Source organism: Ambystoma mexicanum, chromosome 12 (genome assembly GCF_040938575.1).
Source record: "Ambystoma mexicanum isolate Mex_15411 chromosome 12, UKY_AmexF1_1, whole genome shotgun sequence".
NCBI classification, from domain to species: domain Eukaryota; kingdom Metazoa; phylum Chordata; class Amphibia; order Caudata; family Ambystomatidae; genus Ambystoma; species Ambystoma mexicanum.
In genome coordinates this window covers 990810253-990837042 of record NC_090936.1, presented here as the reverse complement: position 1 = coordinate 990837042, position 26790 = coordinate 990810253, and the positions used below count along the sequence as shown (strand labels likewise).

Below are 26790 nucleotides of genomic sequence, written 5' to 3'. Positions count from 1 at the left end.
TATCAAGATGAATGAGGTGTCAACAGTGATAGAAATTCTAAACAGTGTGAGTCTTGATTGTTCTAGTAAAGAATATTTTTCGGTACAGTTCTAATTGCTGACATGGATGGAACATGATTTCATGACTCAATGGAGTAATTATTAGTTATATATGATTATAAAATTGTTCCTGGATAAGCTTATGGCTAGTTATGGAAGATAGGAAGGGTATAATGAAATTATAATAATGAAGGCATAGGTTACTGGGGGTACGGTTAGGAATAACTTTAGTATAGTACTTTGAGCCTTACTTCTGTTGGACTCCTTTCAATCGAAACTTTACATGTCTTTGTGTAGTGTCTTTGCGTTTGTCTTTGTTGGGGAAGATAGGTTACTTTACACTCTAGGTTTATATTTTGCTAAAAGGTCTAATGTGTCTAAATGTATTGTTCGATATGTCGGGTAGCTACACTAATCTACTTATTTCTGCAAATGCCAGGGGAGATTAATTCACATATATAAATGCAGTGTATGTACCAAAGTCGATGTTCATAAACTTGAAAATGTAGTATATGAATGGGTTATCAAGTACGTTGAACGTGAAAGGGTTGAATTGCCTGGTAAAAAGAAAGTAAGTATTGTCTAAGCTTTGGAGGGATAGAATTGATGTGGTTCTTTTACAGGAAACTCATTTAGCAGAAGGTACAGGGAATCTCCTTACTAACTCAAAATACTCAAAAATGTGGTTAAATTATTTGTCAAAATCAAGAGGTGTAGGGATTTTATTTCGAAGTGGGTTGGATCGTCATGTGAATAAGGTAGCTATTGATGATGAGGGGCGTATCATTCTGGTCGACTTGGAATACGAAGGCAGACTTATCACCCTAGGTTCTATATATGGTCCATGTGTTGGAGGGGGTAACTTCTTTGTATCCTTAGCCAAACTGTTGGGCAATATGAGGGGGGAATTGGTGATCTTAGAAGGGGATTTTAACTGCATATTAGATTACAAGATGGATAGGTCTTCAACATGCTCTTTCACTGGACAAAGATCAAGTAAGGAATTTCGAGAATGTATAGATATGTTTGATTTGGTTGATATCTGGCGAAACTATGGAGAAAACGATTTCTCATTTTACTCCCCGGTTCACGATTCTGTTTTTAGACTAGATTATATCCTTGTCTTTGATAAACTAGTTGAAGGTGTAATAGAGGCAGATATCCGTGAGCGACATCTCTCGGATCACTCATAAATTGGGATTAAACTAAATTTTGGTCTGAACAGCCAATGTTTTTACAGATGGAGACTTAAACCATTTATAGTGAAGGAGGAAAATGCTTCGAAGGCTTTATGTAATTCTGTAGCAAACTACTTTAATGAGAATAGAGGATCAACTGATAGCCTAATGGTATGAGACTCTTTTAAAGCCTCAATTCGGGGGGAATTAATGAATTGGACAGCTAGAGCAAGGAAAACGGGGAATATTAAATTGAGGGAACTTGAATTGGAGTTAGGGGACTTGCAAAAAGCTTATGCTCAATCAAGAGCCGAAGAGGATCGCATTAAGTTAGACAAGGTAAGGGAAATATTGAGATGTGAAATTGATGCTCGAGCAATTAGTGGTGTATTTTATTTGAAAAAACGATTTTGGGAGGAAGGGGACTGTGGAGGTAGATTACTGGTAAATAAACTAAGGTGTTTCCCTGAAAGGTCTTTAAATTGATAATGGTCTAGGTGGTGTGGCAGTTAAAAAGGAGATAAGTAAATGTTTTTGCTCTTTTTTATACCAACCTATATACTGAGGACCATATCCCATTAGAAAATGAACTAGCTGTTTTTTTTTGAAAAAATGATGTTCCTTGCCTTTCTAATGATGGTAGATTTTTTCTATATGCCCCAATTTCTTTCTCAACAAGCTATTATCGAGTTAAAAATTGGGAAATCCCAGGGCTTGGACGGACTACCTGTTGTATTTTATCAATCATTTAATGTTTAGTTAGCGCCAGAATTGTGCGATCTTTACAATTGCTTCCTAGTAGAAGGTGTTATGTCCCTCGATACATGAGGCTATGGTCAGTGATCTCTAAGGTAGGACGAGATGCATCGAAGTGTTCTAATTACCGTCCTATATCATTGCTCGATGTAAAGATTTTTACAAAAATTCTGGCCAACAGATTTGATAAGTATATAGGAGACGTAATTGATAGAACGCAAGTAGGGTTTATGAAACAACGCTATGGTTATGATAATATCAGAACGCTTCTAGATATTTTGAATTTGTCAAACCCAGAGGTTGAAGAACTGTTACAAAATTTTGTGTTGATGCTGAGAAGGCTTGCGACAGAGTAAATTGGACTTTTCTCAATTCTACACCTGGTGAAAATGGGTTTTAGATCCTTATTTATTAATGCTGTGGGAGCGTTACAATTGGATATTAGTGGCAGAGTTTGGGTGAATGAGGATTTATCAGCTTCTTTTAAACTATTGCCCATTGTCTCCTTACCTCTTTAATTTAGCACTGGAACCCTTTTTGATTTATATTCGACAAAGTCAGATTCTTAAAGGTTTAAAGGTATGGGAAGAAGAAATTAAAGTGCTAGCCTTTGCAGATGATGTTACAATTATTCTTGGTAATCAAAAGGAAGGGTGTTCCATTTTAAAGAACATGAATGAAGAGGTGGGTATACTATTGGGATATAAGGTTAATTGGGAGAAAACTAGTATTTCCTGTTAAGGACACCCCTATACGTAATCAATTAATGGATTGGAATTGCAAATGGGAGAATGGATATGTCAAATACTTGGGGATATATCTTATTAGGGATTTGAAGAGACTGGTTGGATATAATGTGGATTAAGTAATAGAAATTCTTCATAGGGATATTTGTAAATGGGGAACACTTATTGTGCATCTGGGCAAATTAATGCAATTAAAATGGTGCTACTACCAAAAGTCCTATATATCATTCTGTTGCTCACTGTAAGGTTTACAAAGAAAATTCTAGGGCGTATTGATAGTGTTAAAGGAATTTCCAGAAATTTCTGTGGGGAGTAGGTAAGAAACCATAAATACCACAATATATCATGGTTCGTAGTGTACAAGATGGGGGACAAAGTTGGTTAATTCTTTCACTATAGCTAGACCCTCAATACCACAATGTGCGCAAATAGAAAAACAAAGAAATTAGGCCGTATCGCAGAGAGTTTATATTCGTCGGGGAAATTACCTGACATGTGTCTAACTTGCAGGCAGTGGTTGCCACCAAGGAAGTTGTAACATCACTGATATTGGGAAGTGGACAAGGATTTTACTTGTATAATGAGGCTTCCATTTGGCACAATCCAGGATTGCAGATTAATAACAAATGGTTATGTTGGAGGAGTTGGATTAACAAAGGTATATTGTCAATCTGAGACATCTGGTGTGATGGAGGAATAACAACCTTTGAATATTTGAGGGGGAAATTGGGCTCACACAAGAGAGTTGAGGAGATATCAATTATTGGAGGCTTTAATATTTGAAAGACAACAGATGTTGGAAGTACCAATGATGCAGAGACCTGAAAGGTGTAATTTCCTCGAGACTATACCACATAAAGTGTCAACTTTTTTTAAAGCTCTTTCCATTAGAGGATCATTTGATAGTGGCATGGGAAAAGTTGAGACTTACTTGGTCTGAATTGGGCAGGGTTATCTCAGCGAAGGAATGGGAGAGTCTGTGGAAGGATCCTGTTAGGGCGAAAGTTGACTTGAATCTGCGTTACATTCACCAAAACATATTGGGGCGCCTTTATTGGACCCCGGTTCGGATGAACAGGTTAGGATTGACAGAAAGTGAAAGTTGATGGGGATGTCAGAAAGAGAAGGGTACCTTGTTACATATGCTGTGGAATTGTACCAGAGTGATGGGTTTTTGGAACGATGTATTAGATAGGATCGACATGATATGGAATATTGTATTTCCGAGAACTCAATCAGCAGTATTCCTGAAATCTCCAAAGTGTAGTAGATACATTGATTATACAATATTGTGTTGGATTAGCAAAGTTCTCTTGATTGCAACCAGACAAATATTAAGAGTCTGGAAAACCAGGAAAAAACCATGTGTTTCGGAATGGCTTGTTAATGTACAAATTCTTTCAAGCTTTGAAAAGATAAAGTTTGGTTAACAACATAGAGAGGAAGCTTGCAAGGAACAATGGGGACCGTTTAAGTGTATAGGATATTATTTGATATTTTTTGGTGGGATGGGTGTTTGCCATGTGGGTTGGATTTTTATCATGTCTTATGTCTTGTGTTTATATTAGTTTATTTTATAGCTTTACTGTTACACCATCGATTGGTTATTTATATGATCTATGTATGTTTTACTTGTACTATTGTTCTTGGTTTGATTGTTTTAAATGATGGTAATGTAGTTCTATGCTGAATGTTACTTATGTACTGCTTAGTCATTAATGTTTTTGAAAAACTAAGAGTTTAAAAAAAAAAGAAAACATTAAATAAAGATATGTACACAGATCACACCCAGCTGATGGTACTTTCTCACCCTGTGCTCCTCCTGTGAATTACTCACAGCCAAACTGCTGTTATCTCATAACCGCACGTTGACCATCCATTTGATTTACAGGCCACCAGGACCATTAGGGACCTTTGAAGATGACCTTACCAACCTTATAACAAACAACTCTCAAAACCACTCCCAAACATTGCTGCTGGGCGATTTTAATATTGGCCTTAATGACCCTGATAACAAATATGCTGACTCTATCGCAGCCCTACTCAATGATCACGGGCTTACCCAAAAAGTCCTCGCCCGACTAATATCAAAGGCAGAACCCTCGACTGGGTATCAGACCTAAACTGTAATATTGCTATCACCGACATTGTCCCACAACCTTGGACGGACCATTATTTAATAAACTTTACTGCCACACTTGACCTCTTGAGCCCCAAAATTATCAACATGCCCCCCCCCCCGCCCTACCAGAAGCAAGAAAGACATTACTGCAGAAAAACGAATCCCTCTCCTCCTCCCAACCATTAATTGCCTTTACAATAACACTGACCCTGACACTCTAGTGGACACCTTTAACAAAGCTATGACCTCTACATTAGACACCATTGCACCAATCAAATTTCGCAAAGGTAAGCAGGATGCTCACCTGAATGCCTGGTTCACACCTCAATTTAAGGACCTAAGAAAACAAAAAGGAAAGCTTCTAGCCATCTGGCGCAACTCTCCCACTGAAAACAATAAAGCTAAACTAACTCAACTATCCAAACACTATAAGAAAGAAATCACTAATACAAAAAAAACCTCTTTAACGACAGAATCGCCAAAGCTAAATCAAATACTAAGAAACTCTTCTCCATCCTTCGGGAAATGGAATCCCCCTTACAACCTATAGACACCACTCCCAAGGATAAGATATGGTGTACTAACATACTAACCGCCCTATCTAACAAAATCACTACCCTCCAACACAAAATAATACAAAAAAGGACTTTCTGCCCCTTCCTGATCATAAACCACCACCCCCCTTCGAATCCAACACTATCCCTCCCTTCAGCTTCAAAACCAGATCTATTGACACTGAAAAAGTGATTCTCTCCCTGGAACTGTCTAACTGTAAGGGAGACAGCTGCCCAGCGCAAATAATAAAGGACGCAGCCAGGGATCTAGCACCTTTCATCTCGAAGCTTATAAACTCCTCCTTCAAATCTAACACAGTACCAACTAACCTGAAAGAATCCTGGGTCCTCCCCCTACTTAAAAAAACAAACCCTCGACCCATCCATCCCCACTAACTACAGACCCATCACAACAGTGCCTTTCCTTCTCAAAATTATTGACAGAGTGGCATACTTACAAATCCAGGACTACCTGGAAGCTAACCACTTGCTAGGCACCCGGCAATCAGGCTTCCGTCCCCTCCATGGTACCGAATAAGCCTTACTAGACCTCAAGACAAAAATTGAGGAACTGAAGGATAGCAGAAAAATGGCTCTGCTTCTCCTACTGGACCTGTCAGCCGCCTTCGATCTGGTGGATCACGCCTATGCAACCACCTCAAGATCGCTGGCAACTTCACAGAGGAAGCTATAGCATGGGTCCAATCCTTTCTAGCCAACCGGACTATGAGTCTTCTCAACGTCAACCTGTGCTGACCTGATCCAAATAACATGCAGAGTCCCACAAGGCTCTTATGTCTCACCCACCATGTATAACATCTTCACCAAGCCATTGTTTGACATGTTGGACAGGCTGGGCATCACCTACACAAATTATGCAGATGATACCCAGTTCCTCATACCCCTTTCTGGCAACTATGAAACAGACCTGGCCTTGGTGAACAAGATATACATCCTCATTCAGGCATGGATGGCGACCCACGGCCTCTGTCTGAACGACAATAAAACTGAGATACTGCTCCTCGGATCTGCCCCAACCTAAATAAAATATCCTCGAACTACACATCCTTCAATATTGATAAGAATACCATCACAGTTTTACCTGTAGTAAAAACTCTAGATTTCTATTTAGACTCCGCCCTCGCCCTCAAAAAGCAAGTTAGCTCCCTCGCCTCCTCAACAGCTTACACTTGCAAGCTAATCCGCGCTGCCAGACCTTTCCTCTCTAGTGCCAGCTGTACTACCATGGCCAATGCATTAATTATGTCCAGACTAGATTATTGCAATGCCCTGTACTCCGGAGCTAACAAATAAGTCACGGACAAACTAAAACGATTGCAAAATTATGCCCTAAGAGCAGCACTGAATGTCCAACCAGAGACCACATCTCTAAATTTAGGAAAGAAACCCACTGGCTAAAAATAAGACAGAATTTTCCTCAAAACTATCTCCATAACCTCCAAATGCCTAAACAATTTAGCTCCATCATACCTAGCAGAATAAATTCTGAGGGAAACTACAAGCCGACCTACCAGGTCCGCCAATTCATTCATGCTTGAAACCCCACGATTTAAGCGATCCATGGCTGGAGGAACTAGCTTCCCAGTCAAAGCTGCGCAATATTGGAATACACTCCCAATTGACCTCCGATGTCCACTACCTTACACTAGCTTCAGACACAATGCTATCAACTGGCTTCTCACTAACGACCTATAACCTCCTTGTCACCACACTATCCCCACTGGACCCGCCCAGCCTCTAACTTGCACCTTGATCAGCGAGATTTGGTACCTCACACTGTATCTGTGCTCACATGTAAATATTGTATTTTATGTATAAACTTATTGTAAATAAGCAGCCCTTCTGTAACATACACTGTATTCTACTGCATTTATTACTGTACTTTATTTACATGTTTGTACTTGCCTACAACTGGCATGGGTAACCAAGCCTCGAATTCTTTTATTGCTGCGCCCGTCTACCTGAGGGTTTGGTTTGCGCATTCTCAAATTAACAAACAAACTTAAAGCAGGAATATGCAACCATGATCAAAATTATTACTTACCTCTGATACCCTAATATTCTTTAGGTTATTATAATTTGTTTCCCAACTTAGCCATTGAGAGAGAACATTAGCATGCTCAGTCACTGCAGCTGAGCATGGGGGCCTGGTGAAAGGTCTTCACCCTCTGATGGTTGAATGTGGCCTGTTTGAAGTATATGGGGTGTATCCGCAGCAGTCCATAGTACCCTGCTCTACTAGAACACAAAGGTCCTCTTTACACCCTTATTGCCAATCTTAGCAGAGTGGCTCATGCCAGAATAGGCTTGTTGAAGAACCAATGTGGCGAAGTTTGAGCGGCTTCTAACTTTCCTGTGCCAGGAGTACATGGCAGGAGTCAGCTACAGTGTTCATATACCTTATTCTTTAATGTCTGTCCCCCAAGCCACCTATTACCAAAAAATAAACAGTTTCTGGTATGACTCATGCAGGATTTACCCAATGTGGCTTTTCCTCCATGCATCTGTTTTCACTTTGTTTTTCAGGAACTCTTCCACAGTTTTCTTTAAGATTGTTTTTTTTTTGGGCTTGGTACTGTAACGTTTTGAGCTTCTTCAGGCTGCCAAATTTAAAATACTTCTTAGATCTCGCCTACACTCTAATATGCCCAATTCTTGCCGTTGCTTATGTTGGGATCCACAATAGGTCCTGTCTGGACCTTGGTTACTGTCAGGATTCACAGTAAGTCCACCTGGGCCTAGAGTGTTCGTAGGATTCACTTCATGCCCTCCTTGCATCCTCTAAGTGTTTATAGCCAGTGCTTCCTAGATCTTGGATTCCCTCAGGCTGTACAGCCATTCCCTCCTGGTCCTATATTCTTCCAGGATTCAAAGCAGGACTCTTCTGGACCTTTGGTTCTCTTGAGGATTTCTTAATCGATAAGTAGTTCATTCTCCCCCTCAATTTTAGGGTCCTTCTCAGGCAGCTGATTGTCACCCTCTTGCCACATTTGTGGTTGTGAAGCCTTAAAGCATGGCCTCTACCAATGTCCCTCTTCCTTTTCACCCAATCACCCTCACCCCCAGGACTTTGGAAGCACTGAATCACTTCTGGCAAGCTTACGTCTGTAGGGCTTCTATTATCTTGCAGCTTCCAATCTCCTTCTCCGAACCTCTATGGTTTGGACTGTTTTCTTCCAGGCAGTATCTTCCTTAAGGTTTTTTCCACCGTCTGTTTTCTTCCCTGGTATCAAGGGTGCAGTATCTGGCACCTGCTCTCCTTTGGATCTTCTCTTCCTTAGCAGTGCTCGCCCCAACCTTTTTATTCACCCTGGGTTGAGTGGTTTCTATTTGATTTGTTAATCTTATTTTCATGGTACTTTTAACTGCATTCATAGTGCTATTATTCTCCTAGCATTGGTTAATTGCCTCAGGGTTTGTTTGATGATTACCTTTGGACTGTGATGTTTTAAAAGTATCTGCTGCTTGTAGCACCATCTTCGAATCACTTACAGTGCAATCACCGCCAACCTCATAAATACTCTACTCATCTTCACTCCAAAGTCTATTTCCTCTGCACTCCTTCCACCTCTCCTATAGCTCCCCCATCCATATTCATCATGTCATGTTAGGCCATTCTCCTCCTTTCTCTACACCACCACTGCCTACTCCATGCCTGAAGCCTCCACCAATGCTTCTATCTCCAAACTCCCACTTAGCACTTACAACATCTCCCTTTCAATGCTGTGCTGGGAACTTGCTCTTATATAACTGGTTTGGCTGCACTGGTTGCAATCTCATTGGATGGGTCGCAGCATTCTCTGTGGCAGGGAGACTATAGCCCTGCAACTCGGAAGGAAGTTTATATTTTAAAAAAAAAAAGAAGTGCAGACACCATCCTTGAAAGAACTCCAACACTGGTTCTATTTCTTGAAGCTTCCTGCGCTTAAGGGTTGGGTGTGGTTGGCTCATGTTGTACCCGGGTAAATGTTTGTTGATTTTCCCCATTGAGGGGTGGGGAGATTGACGAACCATGTCCTCTTCCTTTGGTTTATTGAAGATATTTCTCCCATTGGGTTTACTGCTAGGTGGGAGTGCACTAGTTGCTACTCATGAGTATTAACTAGGGGAGGAGCAAGGATTCCCTGTGGCAATCCTTTGCAGGGTTCCGTTCCAGGTTTCTCTTCTGTAATACTGGGACATTGCAGGCATTGTCATTTGATTCCCAGTATGTTTAAAACATTCAGGGAGACTGGTTTAGTGGGGATTCTCTGAGGTCCTTCTTGACCATAAGGATCCACATAGGGATTCACTGTTGAACACTTCTTCCCAAATAGAGGAGATGCTCTCCTGTGCCTGGTCCAGGTTCTCCTCACAACCCAGAGTAGATTCTGCAAGTCATCGTTTCCAGGTTCTGAACTGGCTGGGGGACCTGGCATATGTGGCGTCACGTTTCTCAAGGATGGTATCTCCAGTTGCCTTTTTATTGAAGATTTGTGACCATGCCGCATATCTATGGTTCAAGAAAACATTGTCAAAAATAACATCTTGGGCAAATATCAATCAGACTTTAGACTAGCTCATGGCACAGAAACGGCAATGCTGGACCTGAAGACTAACAAGCCCTGGAAGAGGGAAGCATTGAGTTGCTGATGTTATTAGGCTGATCAGCAGCTATTGACATGGTGGATCATACTATATTGGCTGAAAGACTCATACAAGTTGTGCATTTCTCACCCCTTGCGACTAATTTGGTGAACTGTTTTTTGTCAGATCGCTCAGCCATAGTATTCAGTGGTGGTGCAGTAGCAGACGCTGTTAATATGCCATATGGTGTTCCACAGGGGTCTTGCATTTTACTGACTCTTTATAACATCTTTATCAAACCACTGTTTGTTATTGGCTATGTAAGGGATACCCTATACCAACGATGCGGATGATACGCAATATCTAATTCCCATTTCAGGAGACTGAACATATCAACAAGATTTATTCTTCTATTTGACAGTGGATGGTCTATAATGGCATGGCTTTAAATGATTCTAAAACAGAAGTAAAGTTAGACGGCACAGCTAGAAGATTACAAAAGGTAAGTAACAATTACAAAAACTTGGTTATAGCTGGCTGCACTATTGCCACAATGGAGAAAGTAAAAACCTCGGGTGTATACCTCAGAGCTGATTATGAAGGCACATGTGAATAGTAGTCTATCAACCTCTGCCTATCATCTGAAATTTTTGCAGCAAATGCAACTTTTCTTAACTAAGACAAGCTGCTCCATTGTGGCGAGAGCTGTTATTGGAGCCAAGCTGGACTAATGCGGTAGTTTGCTAAATGGAGTTAGTAAGGGAGAAACATTGCAACATAATAGTGTGTTGCATGTGGTGGAAGGCCTAGGGAACAAGAGCATGTTTCACAGGCCAGGCAAGCACTTCACTGGTTACCAGTGGAAGCTAGGATTTCCTTTCGACTTTTGGTACTGACCCAAAAATGCGTATTTGGTAACAGCCCAAGGTACCTATCGGAAAGGATGCCTTGGCCACCAAGTGCAGGACATTGAGGTGGTGTCCGGTCAAAGGTTTCAATACAAAAGGATTGAATTCTAAGGGTCGAGTCAATAGGACCTAAAACCAAAGGGTCGAATTTTTTTTGTTTCCGTATAGGAAAAAAGTGGTTTTTACCACAAAAAAGGGGGTACCCCTCATAATAATTTTTTAAAAAATTCTACCCTTTTGTTTTCGGTCCTTTTGATTTGACTTTTGTCATTCAATCCTTTTGATTCGATACTTTGACCTATAACCCATTGAGGTCCAATGCTACTAATTTGTTATCCGTGCCAAGAGCTTTGTTTAAGCGATACCTGAAAACCCACTTATTTGTAACCTTAGCATGTCCTTGCCTGCCAATACTGCATTGCGATTAGCCTGGTGTTTTTTTTTGTGGTTTTTTGTCTTTGTGAACCGCATGATGCTTCTGGGCTTGCTGTGTTTTATTCTATATAATGACTGAATGATATTTTGTTTCTCCAGATCACGATACCTCTGAAAAGCTGAAATTGAGGCGGAAAGGACCCACCTTCGCTGGTAAGGATTCTAAATCTTGGATCTATGATGGTGCTGAGATGCATTTGGTTCTGAAAAGTATGACTAAGAGATATGTGTCTACACTCTGTTGGTTAAATCAAATAAACTCTTATAGCTAGTTTTATAGGTCTTACTGCCCCTGTGTCTTTCTGTGCATTTGGCCTCTTTCCCCTTCTGAACACTAGTACAAACTGATCATTTGCAACAAATGACACAAGGATCTTCAATTCCATACCTTTTTAATTGGGGTGTCTGGATGGTTTGAGTTAGTGTCCCTCCACCCTTTACAAGTACACTATGATCTTTCCCTAGTTAGTCCCTTGGAGTCCCTTTCCTTGCTCTGCCCCCTTGCGTGTGGCATCCATCTTCTTTTGTTTTGTGTTCTTCTAGGGCACTGCCTCTGTCTCCTAGACCAGGGTCTCCACCCTTTAATTTTCCGCCACCTACGGGGCACTTTCTCCTTTGTTCAACCTACTATATGCATTTCCCTCCAATCCTGTCATTCAGCTGGTTTTCAGGAGGATATGCCTGTTTGGTTCAATGTTGACTTTGATTGCTCGCTCCGGACTGGGTTTGGAGCGCACGGTACACATTTGCTGGATATGTCCATCTGCCATTCCCGGTGCCTTATAAGGGTGGATCTGCTCTTCCAATGGGAGGGGCAGCTACTCCATCTGAAGCTCAGGAGCCTGAACCTTCATGTTTCGATGCTGAGATGCAAGGAGTGGGATTTGTTGGGTGACCTACTAGATGTGCTCCTCTAAGCTCGGAGTCCTGCCACCAAGTCAATGTTGACATGCATGTGGTGCAAGTTCTCCAGTTGGTCCATGGGGAGGTATTTGGATCCTTTTATTTGACCCACATCTTTGTTTCTAGTTTTTTGCTCTGTTTTTTCAGTGGACTGGACAGGCCTGCAGATTTTCACTGAAGTGGTACCTTGCTGCTATCTCAGTAAGCAGACCGTATGAAGGTGTATCATTCTATGCATCTCATAACACATACTGCTGGGCACTTTTGACCAGAGGACGTTTGCCAAGCAGAAACGCAGGCCTTGCTGCATATGTTTGCAAAGCATTACTGCTTGGACTCCCAGTCACCCGTTTTCTGGTTTAGGTTGTGTCCTGCTCTCCTCCCGCCTCCAGGTCTCCATATTGTTATGGGAGTCTATCATAGATGAGGAAGGAATAGATTAGAAGTTCAAATTACTTCTCAGTAATGTTCTTTCGGATGTATGCTCCTCCCACTGATTACTCATCACCCTCCCAACCTGCCCCACTGAGCAGTCCCTCAGCGACAGAGTGCTAGGGAAAAGGGGTGGACCTGAGATCATGGACATGCAGTGTCTCAATATTAAATGTCCCTTATGTCATGTCTGCCAGTGTGGTGTGTAGAGGTGTTGAGCAGAGCTGCACTGTGCCTCATGGTGGTGGAAAATGTGGCCAAAAACTGCTGCACAGGAGATGATCATAGATGAGCAATCTGTGGGAGAAACGTCCATCAGAAGGCACATAACTGAGAGGTAAGCAATTTGTTCCTTTTACATAGTTTTAGGGTTAGTTGATCTGACCCATCCAGATATTTTTTTCCAACTTCTGAACATTGCTGGATCTGGTGTTCCTTCAGTGAGTCAGTCTACTGATTCAGACACTCTATACATTACTTCGAAGGGATTGGTTCCTCCGACGTATTCCACATCTATGACGGGTAATAGCCACAGCTGTGCTGCTTCGGAAAATTCTGTGTGTCCTGCGTCGATGTCGATACGCTGTCCTCGAGGGCCTCCATCGAGCCGACGTCCCCGTTTGTTATAAGTAGGATACACGATGTCCGTAGCCTCAGTTGAGATCTGAGATCTCGGCGTGCCTCGGTTCTTCTGAGTTATTCTATCGGTTCTTTGAACCGTTTGTGAAGATTTCCTGAGGTGTTCTTCTACCCCGCGGCCAGGTTTCAAGAAGTGTCGGGACTGCGGTTCCAAGATGTTGCTGACGGACCCGCACGACGCCTGCCTCTGGTGCCTCAGTGAGGACCACGCTACGGACGATTGTGACGAGTGCCAGTCTTTGACATCGAAGACCTTGCGGGAGCGTAAGAAGAAGCTTTCTGTCTGTAGGGTGTCCAAGCCCCGAAAGTCAGAATCCGCTGGGCTTTCGACCGACTATTCGAGGGGCGACTCTCCGCATCGTCGGCGTAAGTCCCAAGGGGTGTCGGTCCCGGAGTGGGTCCCACCATTCCTCTGCCTCTTCGAGGCACTCATGGAAGCGCCATCACCGGTCGCCTTCCCAGTCCTCATCTGAGGACTCCGCCCATCGGCAGGTTGCTTGTCCCAACAAGCATTCCTCTACTGCGGAATGGGATTCATTTTGTAAGGAGATGATGGCGATTTTGCAGTCGCAGGGCTCCGTTCCGTCTGCGCCGTCGAAAGACGCCTGCAGGGAACGTGCTAGAGCCACCGTTTGCAGGACTTCGGGCTCGAGAGGTCGGCGCGATCACCGGGAACCTTCGAGGTCCCAGTCGGACAAGGTGGATCGCTCTAGCCATGCCTGCTCCAGGTCCTGGTCCTAGACGCCCTCGAGACCGGTGGAGCCTGTGAGGTCTTCGAAGAAGACGTTGACGCCGAGGCCGTCGAAGGACAGGCTCTGGGCACCACCCTCTAGGCCTGTGTTGAAGCCATCGGTGCCACGCTCGACGCAGATTCCGTCGACGCCTTTTGAGGGGGCTTTATCAGAGGTGCCCCGGAGACTGGTGGACACCCCGAGGAAGGCTCTGGCCAAGTCAAAAAAAGTGGTTGTACCTTTTTCTGTGCCCTCATCCAGGGATTTATTCCAGCCTCTTGATTATATTTCTGAGGTGGATGAAGGGTCTGAGGAAGGTTTGGTTTCCTAATGAGGTTCCTGACGACCTCTTATCTGGTCATAGCCAGTTGGAAGACCTTTATCAGTCTTTGCACAACGCCAGTGGTCTGGACACCTCTCCGGAGGTTGAGCCTGGCACGCACACCGAGTCTTCGTACCGGCGGCTCATGTCAGGGGTGACAGAGTACTTGGGGTGGTCTGCGCCACCAGTGGATTTTCTGCAGGATGACCTGACATATATCTTGGACCAAGGTCCACCAACTGACCCGGTTCTGCCATTCCATATGGCCTTGCAAAGAAGGGTGGCAGCGGCTTGGACTGCTCTGGGGAGTCTCCCGGCAGTGAGCAAGTCTTTGCCGAAAAAATACCGTCCAGCCAGTATCAACCCCTGCTATTTGACCACGCACCCCACTCCGGAGAGTTTGGTGGTACAGGCGGCTACGGCCCCAGCAAAGCACCCTACCATCCCTCCTGATAGGGACGGCAAGCGTTTTGATGGCTGGGCGAAGAAAGTGTTTTCTTCAGGGGGTGTGCCTTTACAGGCAGCCAACTCCGTGTGTGCCTTAGCACATTTCACACACACTCTGTGGAATTGTCTCTTTGGCGGCTGAACATATTCCCAAAGGGGAGGAACAGGATGGCTTTCTTGCTCTTGTTCAGGATGGCAAGGATGCCATGTGTGAATCCCTTCAGTCGGGTCTGCACATGCTAGATTGTGTCAGCCGGTCCATGGCGGTGAGCACCGTAATGCGCAGATTTGCATGGTTGCGGAAGTCGGGGTTTGCTCCTGATGTACAAGCCCGGCTTCTCAACATGCCCTTTGATGGTGAACGTCATTTTGGCAGCAAGCCTGACGAGAGCCTTGAGAGGTTGCAGACCTCCAAAGCTGCAGTAAAGTCGTTGAGCGCTGCAGTTCGCCAGCCTACGCCTTTTTGTCCTAGGGGACAGCAATGGAGGGGAGGTTCCTTTCCATACTACTCTTCCTTTGGTAGATCGAGATGAGCTGCAAGTCAAAGGGGCCACCGTAGTACCGAGTACCAGAGGTGGAAAACAAGGTACTCGAGGTGCCAAGGCCGCACGGGCAGTTGCCTCTTTACCCTCAGGCAATGCCACAGCCGCTTCAGCTCAGTCAGGAGGCCATGTCCCATGGTTCGCCGGTTGGGGGAAGGCTGGCGCAGCATCTTGTAGAATGGCATGCCATTACTTCAGATGTGTGGGTTCTGGAGATCATAGCCCATGGCTACTGTCTTCCTTTCCGGCAGAGGCCTCACGACAATCCACCAGGGAATGTCTCTTTGAAGAGTCTGGATCCGCTCCTTGCGCAGGAAATCAAATCCCTGCTGGAGAAAGGCGCCATAGAACTGGTGCCTGTAGCGGAGAGGAACAAGGGATGGTATTCCCCTTATTTTTTTGATCCCGAAGAAAGACTGGGGATTGAGACTCATCATGGACTTGCGTGGTTTGAACAAACTCCTCAGGAAGGACAAGTTCAAGATAGTTACTCTCTCTCAAGTCCTCCAGACCCTTCAACTTCAGGACTGGTTGGTGTCTCTCGACCTCAAGGACACTTATTTTCATGTGCCGATTCATCCCAAGCACAAGAAGTACCTGAGGTTCACGGTTGGCGACTCGCATTTTAAGTTTTGTGTCTTGTCGTTCGGATTGACCTCCGCCCCAAGAGTCTTCACCAAGCTCATGGTGGTGGTGGCATCGTATCTCAGGAAAGGGGGATTCACGTCTACCCCTACCTGGACGATTGGTTGATCAGGGCGCGCTCTCCCGAGAAAGTCCTGGATCATCTGTCAGTCACCTGTCGCTCCTTTCACAAGCTGGGCTTCTCCCTCAACTTAAAGTAGTCCCACTTGATACCTACCCAGCAGCTTCAGTATATCGGAGCAGCGCTCAACACATCTCTGGGGCAGTGTTCGCCTCACCAGGTGAGGGCTCATCACATTCTGCATATGGTGAATAAGTTTCAACATGCCCAGAGTCTCCCAGCGTTCGAGTTCTTGAGGTTGCTCGGCCTCATGGCATCCTGCATTCTTCTGGTGCCAGAGGCCAGGTTGCGGGTGAAATCTCTGCAATGGGCTCTCAAGCTCCAGTGGTCAGTCCTTTCAGGTGCCGCCCTCGGTGGCCCAGGATCTTCTGTGGTGGGCCGTCAAAGGCAATCTGTTGAAGGGGGCTCCATTTTGGCTACCCTGTCCGGAGGCGACACGGGATGGGGAGCTCATGCCAACGAGTTAACAGTCAGCGGTCGTTGGTCTCCGTCGGAGTCCAGACTCCATATCAATCTGTTAAAGCTGAGGGCCATCAGGCTAGCCCTGAAGGCTTTTTTCAGCCTTCTGTGCGAGGGACGAATGTCTTGATCCTGACGGACAACACAGTGGCCATGCACTACCTCAACAAAAGGGGGGGGGGGGCAAGGTCTTTCTTCATGTGCCATTCCTGTGGTTTGTCTAGATGGATTATCTTGACCATTTCTTAATGTTACCACTTGGCGGGTAAGGACCCTCCGGTAGGTTTACGGCCCATTCTACTAGAGGTGTGGCTGCCTCTACTGCTTTGCAGAGGGGCGTTCTCATTCGTAACATTTGTAAAGCAGCCACATGGGCCTCTGTCCATACTCTTGTCAAACACTACTCCTTGGATTCTATCCATGGGCAAGATTTGGCCTTTGTCAAGGCGGTCCTCTATTCTGCAATTTAATTGGGCATTCTAAAATTCTAAATTCTTTCCCATCTCCTTACGTTGGTACTGCTTTGGGAGTCTGTCATAGATGTGGAATACGTCGGAGGAACCAATCCCTTCGAAGAACAAGTTACTTTCTTACCTGGTAACATTCTTTCGATGGGATGTTCCGACGACGTATTCCACATCGCTCCCTCCCTACCTGCCCCTCTACAGAATTTCTTATGCGATTGCTGCTTTCGTTTCCGCAAGGCTTTCTGTAGTCATTCTGGCAGAAGATTGGTGCCACACGTTCTGGGAAAAAACTACAACTGAGGCTACGGGCGTTGTGCGTCCTACTTATAACATCTGGCGACGTCGGCTCGAATGAGGCCCTCGAGGACAGCGTATCGACGTCATCGATGCAGGATGCCGAAAAATTTCCGAAGCAGCACAGCTGTGGTGATTACCTGTCATAGATGTGGAATACGCCATCAGAACATCCCATCGAAAGAACGTTACCAGGTAAGAAAGTAACGTGTTAGTTTCTCTGATACGAGTCCCTCTTCAGGGCAGAGCTTATCCACCATCGTGCAGGATCTGAGCTCTGCAAGAGACTTGTTCCCAGTGGATGGAGATTTCAACAATTGCTGCTCTTAACTGCTGGAGGATTAAACTGTTGATGCCCTTGAGTTGCAACAGACACCAACACTATGTTTGTGGCACCTTTCGGCCTAACTCGTTCCCACACTTTAACAAATTAAAACACTTCCAAGATTTGCTCATGATTTGCAGTGTCGAAGGATCTTCCATCTCAACAGGTGTTGTGGAAAGATTTTTCATATTGCTGCTTTCCCTCAATTTACCCAAATGGCACCACGCCTCCCAACTTTTAGCTATGCCTCGATTCCCCGGCCTGACTTTTGGAGGCAAGTGAACTCTCTGTTTTACGTTCATTGCTCGACTTCTCTCTTTTGGGGTCATCCTGTCCTGCTTGTAAAATTTTTATTTTACCGAAACACTGTACAATGAAGTGCTTTTTTTTAAACAATTTTATTCTTGCTTCTAGCTTTTGAGCAAAGTGGTGGTGTGTATCCTGGCCAGATGTGCAGGTTGCGGTGGTCTTTTCCCAGCCCATATTGCAGCCAGGATGCTTTTTTCTGGATAGATATCTGCAGTTGGGACAGAACACAGTTGACTGTGTGGGCAGGTGCATGGCAACACATGTCATGCTCAGGCACCACTTTTGAATGAGGACATCTGGCTTTGGGGATGGTTACTAGTCTAAACTTCTGGATATGCCCTTTAATGTCCAAAGCCTGTTTGGGGTGAATGCTGATGACTCCCTCCAGAAATGTCAGGTCTCGAAAGGCCATGTTAGTTATTGGGCCTAGCTGTGTAGGAGCCCCTCGCATCTTCTACTGGAGACTTGGTTTTTCCCGTCAGCCTCCTATGCCTCATGAGGTCAAGGCCTAGCTGCCCCAGGAAGACTACAGGGTAGGTGCTTTCTGTAGGATAGAGGTGGGGGCAGGCAGCTGCATCCACCGTCCATTCAGAGGTTTTTGTCTTGGTTCTGCTATGTGGTGAGAATTTGTTAGCTAGCCAAACAAGAAAACCACTAACCTGAACTCTCAGGAGCCATGTTGCTAATCCCCCTTAGGAAAGGAACACGGAGCCCCGCAGATGGATTACAGGAGCTTGGGGTTCCTCACCCTCCATAAAGGTCTTTCAGGATTGGAGGAGGCTGACGTGACAGACATAAGCAGACTCATATCACTGTTGATGGCATGAAAACACTGCAGGGAGACAAATAATCCGATGTCATGTTCCTTTTTGTATTTTATAGAAATCTCATGTAACTTATATATTTACCCGGAAAAGCCATTGCTACAAAAAAGTCTCCTGTTCACCACAGGATTGGCCTGCCATTCAAACGAAAACCAAGGTGCTATTAGGCAGTACAATACAGCTACTGTCATCAACAAAATGTGATTAAGGGTCCCATATCACACACCATCCACCAGATTTTGCTTAACAACTCAATTCTGTAAAATGTTAGTTTTATTTTCATATCAAAAGTAAAAAGCTGGTGGGGTCCCCCTGACTGGTTTATCAATTGTGTAGGTACATCAGTCGGAGAGTAAATATGGGGTTTGTCATTTACAAAGGAGCCTCTTTGAAGAAGTGACTTTGTAAATCTGGACACTTTATCATCGGGAGGCAGCTATTAGAAAAGGAAGGCAAGCATATCTGAGATATAGTTTATACATACAGTAGTATTCATTGGCAATAAAGAGTGGATGTTATAATTGCTCTACACACACACACACACACACTCTTTATTTCGGAGGCTTGTGGCATCGGCTGAGATCACATGCTATGCATAGGCTGACATCTAATGGAAGCTGCGGTGCACTACAGTTTTTGATTTCAAAACTCGTAAAGGAACGTCGACAGGGCGTGCCAGTAATACTATCCCTAGTGTGACGTCCACTGTACCCATGGCCCTTCACGCATCGAGGTCCCTCAGATTGTTTATTTCCGCCATCGTTAACGGACTCTTAATCGCAGAGTTCTTTTCGGCTGCCTCCATTAATTGTTAAATTGAGTTAATTACTCTTTCTATGCTTTCACTACACCGCCTTCCGACAACATCTTGTCATGACCCACAGGACGCGCCCCTTTTGGTCTTCCTGGTCCTTATCGCAACGGGCCTTGCATTCCCTGACACTCCCAACATGGTCGTCCAGCGTGACACGCCTTCCGCGGTCTATACGTTGGACGTAACGTATTCTACTAATAGACTGCACCCCCGTGGCTCCGCGCGTCTCAATGCTATTGCCAAGTAGCGATCAGACGTGTGCTCCGTAGTTCGCTGTATTGCTTTCCTGGTTCCTAGCTTTTCTACTTCCATTCCTTGCCCTTTCCCTTTCCTCTTGCTTCCTGGACTCGTGCACCATCAGCACGTCTTCTTCGTTTCCCAGATCCCCGGATTGCTGCATCCCGGAATCTTAAACGCACGCTGGAGTCGGAAGAGGCTCGCTCAGCCTTATTCAAGTCCAGGTCTGTCCGCAAGAAGACACCGTCCATGGAGTCCAGCAAGGATCAGTCTTGGGTAAGAAGGGGGGAACTCCGTGACAATTTGAGACGCCTACCGACCGCACTCGAAGTCGACATGGAAGCGGCCGTTCAGGACCTGATGCGAGGTATGCAAGAATTAACCACCGAGGTGCAGAATTTAAAGGCGGAAAACGCTGCTCTCAAGCAATTAGTTCTATCCCGTGATTCAGCCGCAAAAGAAAGTGTGTTACTGGACGGCATTGTTGACAAATACGATGGTTCGGCAAAAACCCTTTGTGGATTCCTGGACTCATGTTTGGTTCACTTTACATTTAAACCCTATTACTTTTCCACTCCCAGGGCTAAGGTGGGTTTCATAATCTCTCACCTTTCCGGAAATGCTTTAACCTGGGCTACACCCCTAGTTAACTCCGGCGACGCTCTCCTAGATGACTACAATGGTTTCATACGGGCCCTAAAGACCATGTTTGATCGCCCAGAGCAGGTCTTTAGTGCCCAGGAACGCCTCTTAGACTTTCAGCAGGGATCCCAGGATGTGCTCACGTTTGTAACCCGATTCAAGCAATTGGTCAAGGAAGCTGATTGGTCTCCAGAGGCAAGTTTTACCCTTTTCAGGAGAGGACTAAATGAGGAGATTAAAGATGAGTTAGCCAGAGTGGCCCGACCAAACTCATTCCAGGCTCTTCTGGACCTTGCCATGCAAATAAACTTTCGCATCCAGGAAAGGAAGGCAGAAAAGAAAAAATCTAGAGGAAACCCTCCGAAGGTGTCCTTTGAGAGTACCTCCAAATCTGACACAAACCCAGGATCAGTCACCGAACCAGAACCCATGCAGATAGGAGCCTTCCGTGGACGCATATCCCCGCAAGAAAGGATGAGAAGGATTAATACAGGGTTGTGCATGTATTGTGCCTCAGACAAACTCTTGGTTAGAGAATGCCCTCTGGCCCCTCCTCAGCGTTCGGGAAATGCCAACTCCCGATCCTAGATGGAGCAGGGCTTCGGGAGAGAGATGTTTGCTCCACATCAATTCCATCCTTGAACTCTCCTGGACAAAATAATCTAGTGATACTACAGGCCTTCCTATCAACCTCCGGAAATAAGACCTATCCTGTTTTGGCCTTGGTAGACTGCGGGGCTATGGGAATATTCATTGATCAAGATTGGGTTTTTAGTCACCACATCCCATACGAAGCATCATGCAGCCGGTGGAAGCGATCGGGGCCCATAAGCCTGCAGACCAAAGAGATCCAGCTTTCAATTAACAACCACCAACAAGAGCGGATTCCATTTGACATTATTAAGTCAGCTCATTACCTCATGGTACTGGGCATGCCCTGGTTACAGAAACACAATCCGTATATCAATTGGACAGCAGGATCACTATTCCTCGGCTCAGAGTTTTGTATGTCTCACTGTCTAATCCTGGATCCCTCCTTGACCCCTTCCAAAAAACCACCAATAGACCAAGCACCTCTAATGGTTTCCAATATCGTGCAGGTTCCTAAGGACTATCATGGATTTGTTGATGTGTTCTCAACTGCCATAGTCCAGGCCTTACCCCCTCACAGGCCTGAAGACTGCGCCATAGACACGGATCCCTCAGCAGTGATTCCCTTTGGCAGGATGTTCATCCTTTCCGAACCTGAGAAAAAGGCCCTGCGAGAATACTTGGATACCAACCTTGAGAATGGCACCATAAGACATTCAAAATCTCCAGCCGGAGCTTCATTGTTCTTTGTTCCTAAGAAGGACACTAAGGAACTCAGACCCTGCCTCGATTATCGTGGATTAAATCAATGCACCCTCAAGGACCGGTACCCTTTACCCTTAATCTCGGATATCCTGGAAGCGGTCAGAGGCGCCGTGATTTTCATGAAACTGGACCTCCAGGGTGCCTATCATTTGATTCGTATCCGGGAAGGAGACGAATGGAAAACAGCATTCAGAACACCCTTTGGTCACTTTGAATATCTGGTCATGCCCTTTGGATTAGCTAATGCCCCAGCAGTTTCAACGTTTTATGGTCAGGGTGTTCTCTGACATGCTATTCCTCTTCGTCATCGTCTACCTGGACGACATTTTGATCTACTCCAAGGACCTTCTAAAGCATGAAGAGCATGAAGGGCAGTACTACAACGACCCCGTGAACATAAACTCTTGCCCAAACCCGAGAAATGTCTGTTTCACGTTGCTTCTGTTCATTACCTAGTATTTATCCTTACTCCAGAGGGAATTGGCATGGACCCTTCAAAGGTAAAGGCTATATTATCCTGTCCTGCTCCCACGTCCGTGAAACAAGTTCAATCCTTCCTGGGGCTTACCAATTTCTACCTGAAGTTTATACCCACCTTCTCTGAGATTTTTCAACCGATTGTTGCTCTCCTGAAGAAAGATACCCCCTTTGTCTGGTCTATTCCGCAAGATAAGGCATTCCAACTCTTGAAGACAAGATTTACTCAAGCCCCATTCTGGCCCAACCCGACATTGATCGACCATTCCTTGTGGAATTGGATGCCTCTAACTACGCCATTGGAACGGTGTTGAATCAAGAATTTGAGGATAAACTAGAACACCCCATTGCTTATTTTTCACGAACCCTGACTCCCAGTGAGAGACACTACGACGTCCTGGAAAAATAACTTTTAGCCATCCACCAAGCCTTCACTGAGTGGCGACATCTACTCCTGGGAACTAGATATCCAGTCCAGGTCCGCACGGACCACTGAAATCTTCAAATTCTACAGTCATTAGAGTGTCGGAACAGTCGTCGGGCTCGTTGGGCCTTCTTCTTTGCCCAGTATCAGTTCCACATCACTCATGTTCCTGGATCACAAAACTTGATTGCTGACGCCTTATCTCGATAGCCTATCTATGAAACTACCGAAGATGAGGCCTATCCTAAGATGTTTCCCCACACGATTTTTGTAGCGCAAGCAGTCAATCTCCTGGAAGAAATCAGAGTACAAACCCAATCCTCTGAACTCTGGAAGAATATTTCAAGAAAGAATCAATGGAACCGGAGTAAAGGAAGGATATTTGTTCAAGGACAACGCTCTGCTCATTCCTACACAAAAATTACAACCAAGAATAAGAAACCTGTCATGATACCCTTCACTCCGGACATTCGTGGCATCACCAACACCCTCCACCTCATACAAAGACAATTTTGGTGGCCTAAAATGAAGACTGACGTACAACTATACGTCCGAGTCTGTGCAATCTGTAGTCGGAATAAACATGACAACAAGAGGCCGGCGGGTCTTCTTCTACAACTGTCAGGCTGAGATCCTGGTGTCTGCGGAAGCTGCTGAACCCCCGACAATCCACCCAAAATGTGGCACTCTGAGCTGATAATATATAACCGCTCAGTTTACCTCCCTTCTAGGGGAAAGGGGGAAGGGACAAATTAACAAACACCAGGCTGGAAGCTATCAACTAGCTGGTTCTTCACCTGTAGTAAAAAACATAAACATATAATACACCTCATTACTAAATGGGTTACTATACTAACCTTAAAACTCTATATCCTTTACCAAAATAGTAAAAAAAAAACATACCTGGTACTTCTCTGCAGAATGCCCAGAGAAGTGATAAGCAGACAAGACTTCCTTACTTGTTGACCAGAATCTTAAAGATCATTCAGCCTTCTCAGTAGGTCCATGAATGTAATATTTAACTTTGTAGTTCGTCTTCTCTACCTCAAGATTCTTGAACAAAGTCTAAAGTTCTTTAAATGAGTTTGAGGAAGTTCTTGTAATTATTTTTATATTTTCTTTTAGGGTGTCTTTTACTCTTGAACGATTTTTAAACTTGCAATGAAATCTTCACGTGGAAAAATCCAGCACACGCGCTAAAAATCCAAACCGCGGGTAAAACGCATACGCGCTGAAAATCCCAACCGCGGGGTAAGCACACGCGCTTTAATCCAAGACGCGGGAAATACACGCGCTGAAAATCCAAACCGCGGGATAAAACACACGCGCTTTAATCCAGGTTGCGGGAAATACGCACACGCGCAAAAACCAAATCGCGGGAAAAAGCACACGCGCTTTTATTTTATCACGTGACACTTCTGAGAGCTTGCGCGGAAGCTCCACGTAGATTTGTTCGTGCGCATGTGCAGATTCAAAACGCGTAATAAAATACACACGCGAATTTACGAAGCACTACCCTCGCGTATATGAACAGTAAATGCGAGTCAAAAGTGCACGCTCGCGCTTCACTCTCACGCGCAGAATCACACGCGCAGGTTCAAGGTAACGGAAAAATCACGCGCTATTTAGAAATGATACGTAGGAAAGAAAACAAACGTACGCGCTTCAGTCTTTAGATACAGGTTTGCGATTTCAATCCTTTAAAATTAATATAACCTTTTTACAAAGTTCATCAAAACATGGAAAGTCACTTATCTTGTGATTGAGTCTTGAAAACTTCTTTTCTCAGAAAATTGGAAATTTCTCACTTCTGTCCTTTGTATCCAAGAACTCCTTACACAACTCCTGTTATATTTTTAAAGATGCCGCTCGACTGCTTGAAACTTGACACCCCTGAACAAGTTAAGCAGGAGCAGCATAGCACACGACCTCTCAGCTGGGCAAAGACGATGAAAGGCAGTTTAGAATGTTCACTGTCCTCCCTATAAAAAATCTCCAGCCAATTAGAATTTAGACTGAGAACCTCCATCTTGGCTTGGGGCATTTTCCATAGACTGCAAGGAAGGTTAAGGGCAAAATTGGCTGTTTTAAAATATAACCCATGATAACTTCCCAAAACCTTTCTATACTAAATGTGTCGCCCCTGACCCAATGTAAATGAGTATATGATACTGTATGTAAAAGAATGTCACTCCAATCTGACAGTACCTGACACAACCCGCACTGCCAACAAGGCCATGGGAATTTATTGCTACAGACTTCATTGTGGAATTACCGCCTTCCAGAGGGTACACCACCATCATGGTCACCATTGACTTGTTCACTCATATGGCTCATTTCACACTCCTCAGTAAGCTACCATCCTCATCTGAACTGGCTGGAATCTTCCTGGAGCACATATTCCGCCTTCATGGACTTCCTTCCAAGATAATTTCCGATCGAGGACCTCAATACGTCTCACAATTCTGGAAACACCTTTGTCAAATATTAGGAATCCAACGCGCTCTTTCATCAGGTTATCACCCACAAACCAACAGGGCCACAGAACGTGCTAATCAGACTCTGGAACAATATCTTCGATGTTTTGCCACTAAGGTTCAGGATGACTGGTCGCTCCTGATACCCGTGGCTGAATTCGCCTATAACAATTCCGATCATTCAGCAGTTAAGACCAGTCCCTTTTATTGCAGCCAAGGATTCCATCCATCAGTTCTGCCCTCTGTTCTTCCACAACACACACCGGTACCTACTGTCGACTCCTGGATTGAAACTCTCATCAACATACATAGGGAGACCAAAGAGCACTTAGAGAAGGCCAGAACACAGACCAAGAGATATGCAGATTCCAAAAGAAGATCCGGGCCTTATTATTCAGTTGGAGATCAAGTCTGGGTGTCCTCAAAATTACTACCCCGACATCTGCGGCCCAACAAATTGGCCTCCCGTTATTATGGTCCGTTTTCCATCAAGGAAATTATAAACCCAGTCTCATACCGGCTGAAGCTACCAGAGTCCTGGAAAAAGATTCACCCAGTTTTTCACACCTCCTTATTAAAACCTTACATTCAATCCTCCCGGAAATCCTGCAGACCCACTCCTGTGGTGGTGGACAATCAACTGGAATATGAAGTGTCCCGGATATGCGACTCAGGTATAAACGGGATCAGCTTCAATACCTGGTTGAATGGAAAGGATATCCCCCCAGTGAAAGAACTTGGGAACCACTTTCTAATCTGAATACCCCTCGACTGCTCAGAAGATACCACCTCATACACCCAGGCAAACCTGGAGGAACAGGTTTTCAGAGGAGGCATGCTGTCATGACCCACAGGACGCACCCCTTTTGGTCTTCCTGGTCCTTATCGCAACGGGCCTTGCATTCCCTGACACTCCAACATGGCCGTCCAGCGTGACACGCCTTCCGCGGTCTGTATGTTGGACGTAACGTTAGACCACACCCCCGCAGCTCCGCGCATCTCAATGCTATTGCCAAGTAGCGATCAGACATGTGCTCCGTTGTTCGCTGTATTGCTTTCCTGGTTCCTAGCTTTTCTACTTCCATTTGTTGCCCCTTTCCCTTTCCTCTTGCTTCCTGGACTTGTGCGCCATCAGCACGTCTTCTTTGTTTCCCGGATCCCCGGATTGCTGCATCCCGGAATCTTAAACGCATGCTGGAGTCGGAAGACACTCGCTCAGCCTTATTCAAGTCCAGGTCTGTCCGCAAGAAGACACCGCCCACGGAGTCCAATAAGGATCGGTCTCGGGTGAGAAGGGGGGGAACTCCGTGACACATCTTCGGCAGTAAAAACGACCAACATCGAACAAAAACCTTCATTCGGCAGGCCACTTCGGCCTTGGAAGGGAGAGTGGGAGGTAGACATTAGAGAGTGCATTTTCCCCTTTACACTCTTTCCTCGCCTGGCTGCCATTTCTTATGTAGTAATAAGAAGTTCCCCTGCGTAGACAAGCACTGGATGTGCTATCTGTCTAGCACAGGGCCACGACGAGGGCCATTGTCGAGCTTGCAAGCTCTTCAAGCCGAAAATGCTCAGGGA

The 26790-nt window shown here is 45.0% G+C and overlaps 1 protein-coding gene across 5 annotated transcripts in view; it reads left to right on the top strand.

The window, feature by feature from the left end:
* Window positions 1–26790, top strand: part of NCAPH2 (non-SMC condensin II complex subunit H2) — an 899214-nt gene that overhangs the window by 620920 nt on the left and 251504 nt on the right. For all 5 annotated transcript variants that reach the window (XM_069629493.1, XM_069629491.1, XM_069629492.1 and 2 more), the window contains one exon: window positions 11425–11478. In XM_069629493.1, coding sequence (XP_069485594.1) covers window positions 11425–11478 — 54 coding nt within the window. The remainder of the gene's footprint in view (window positions 1–11424; window positions 11479–26790) is intronic.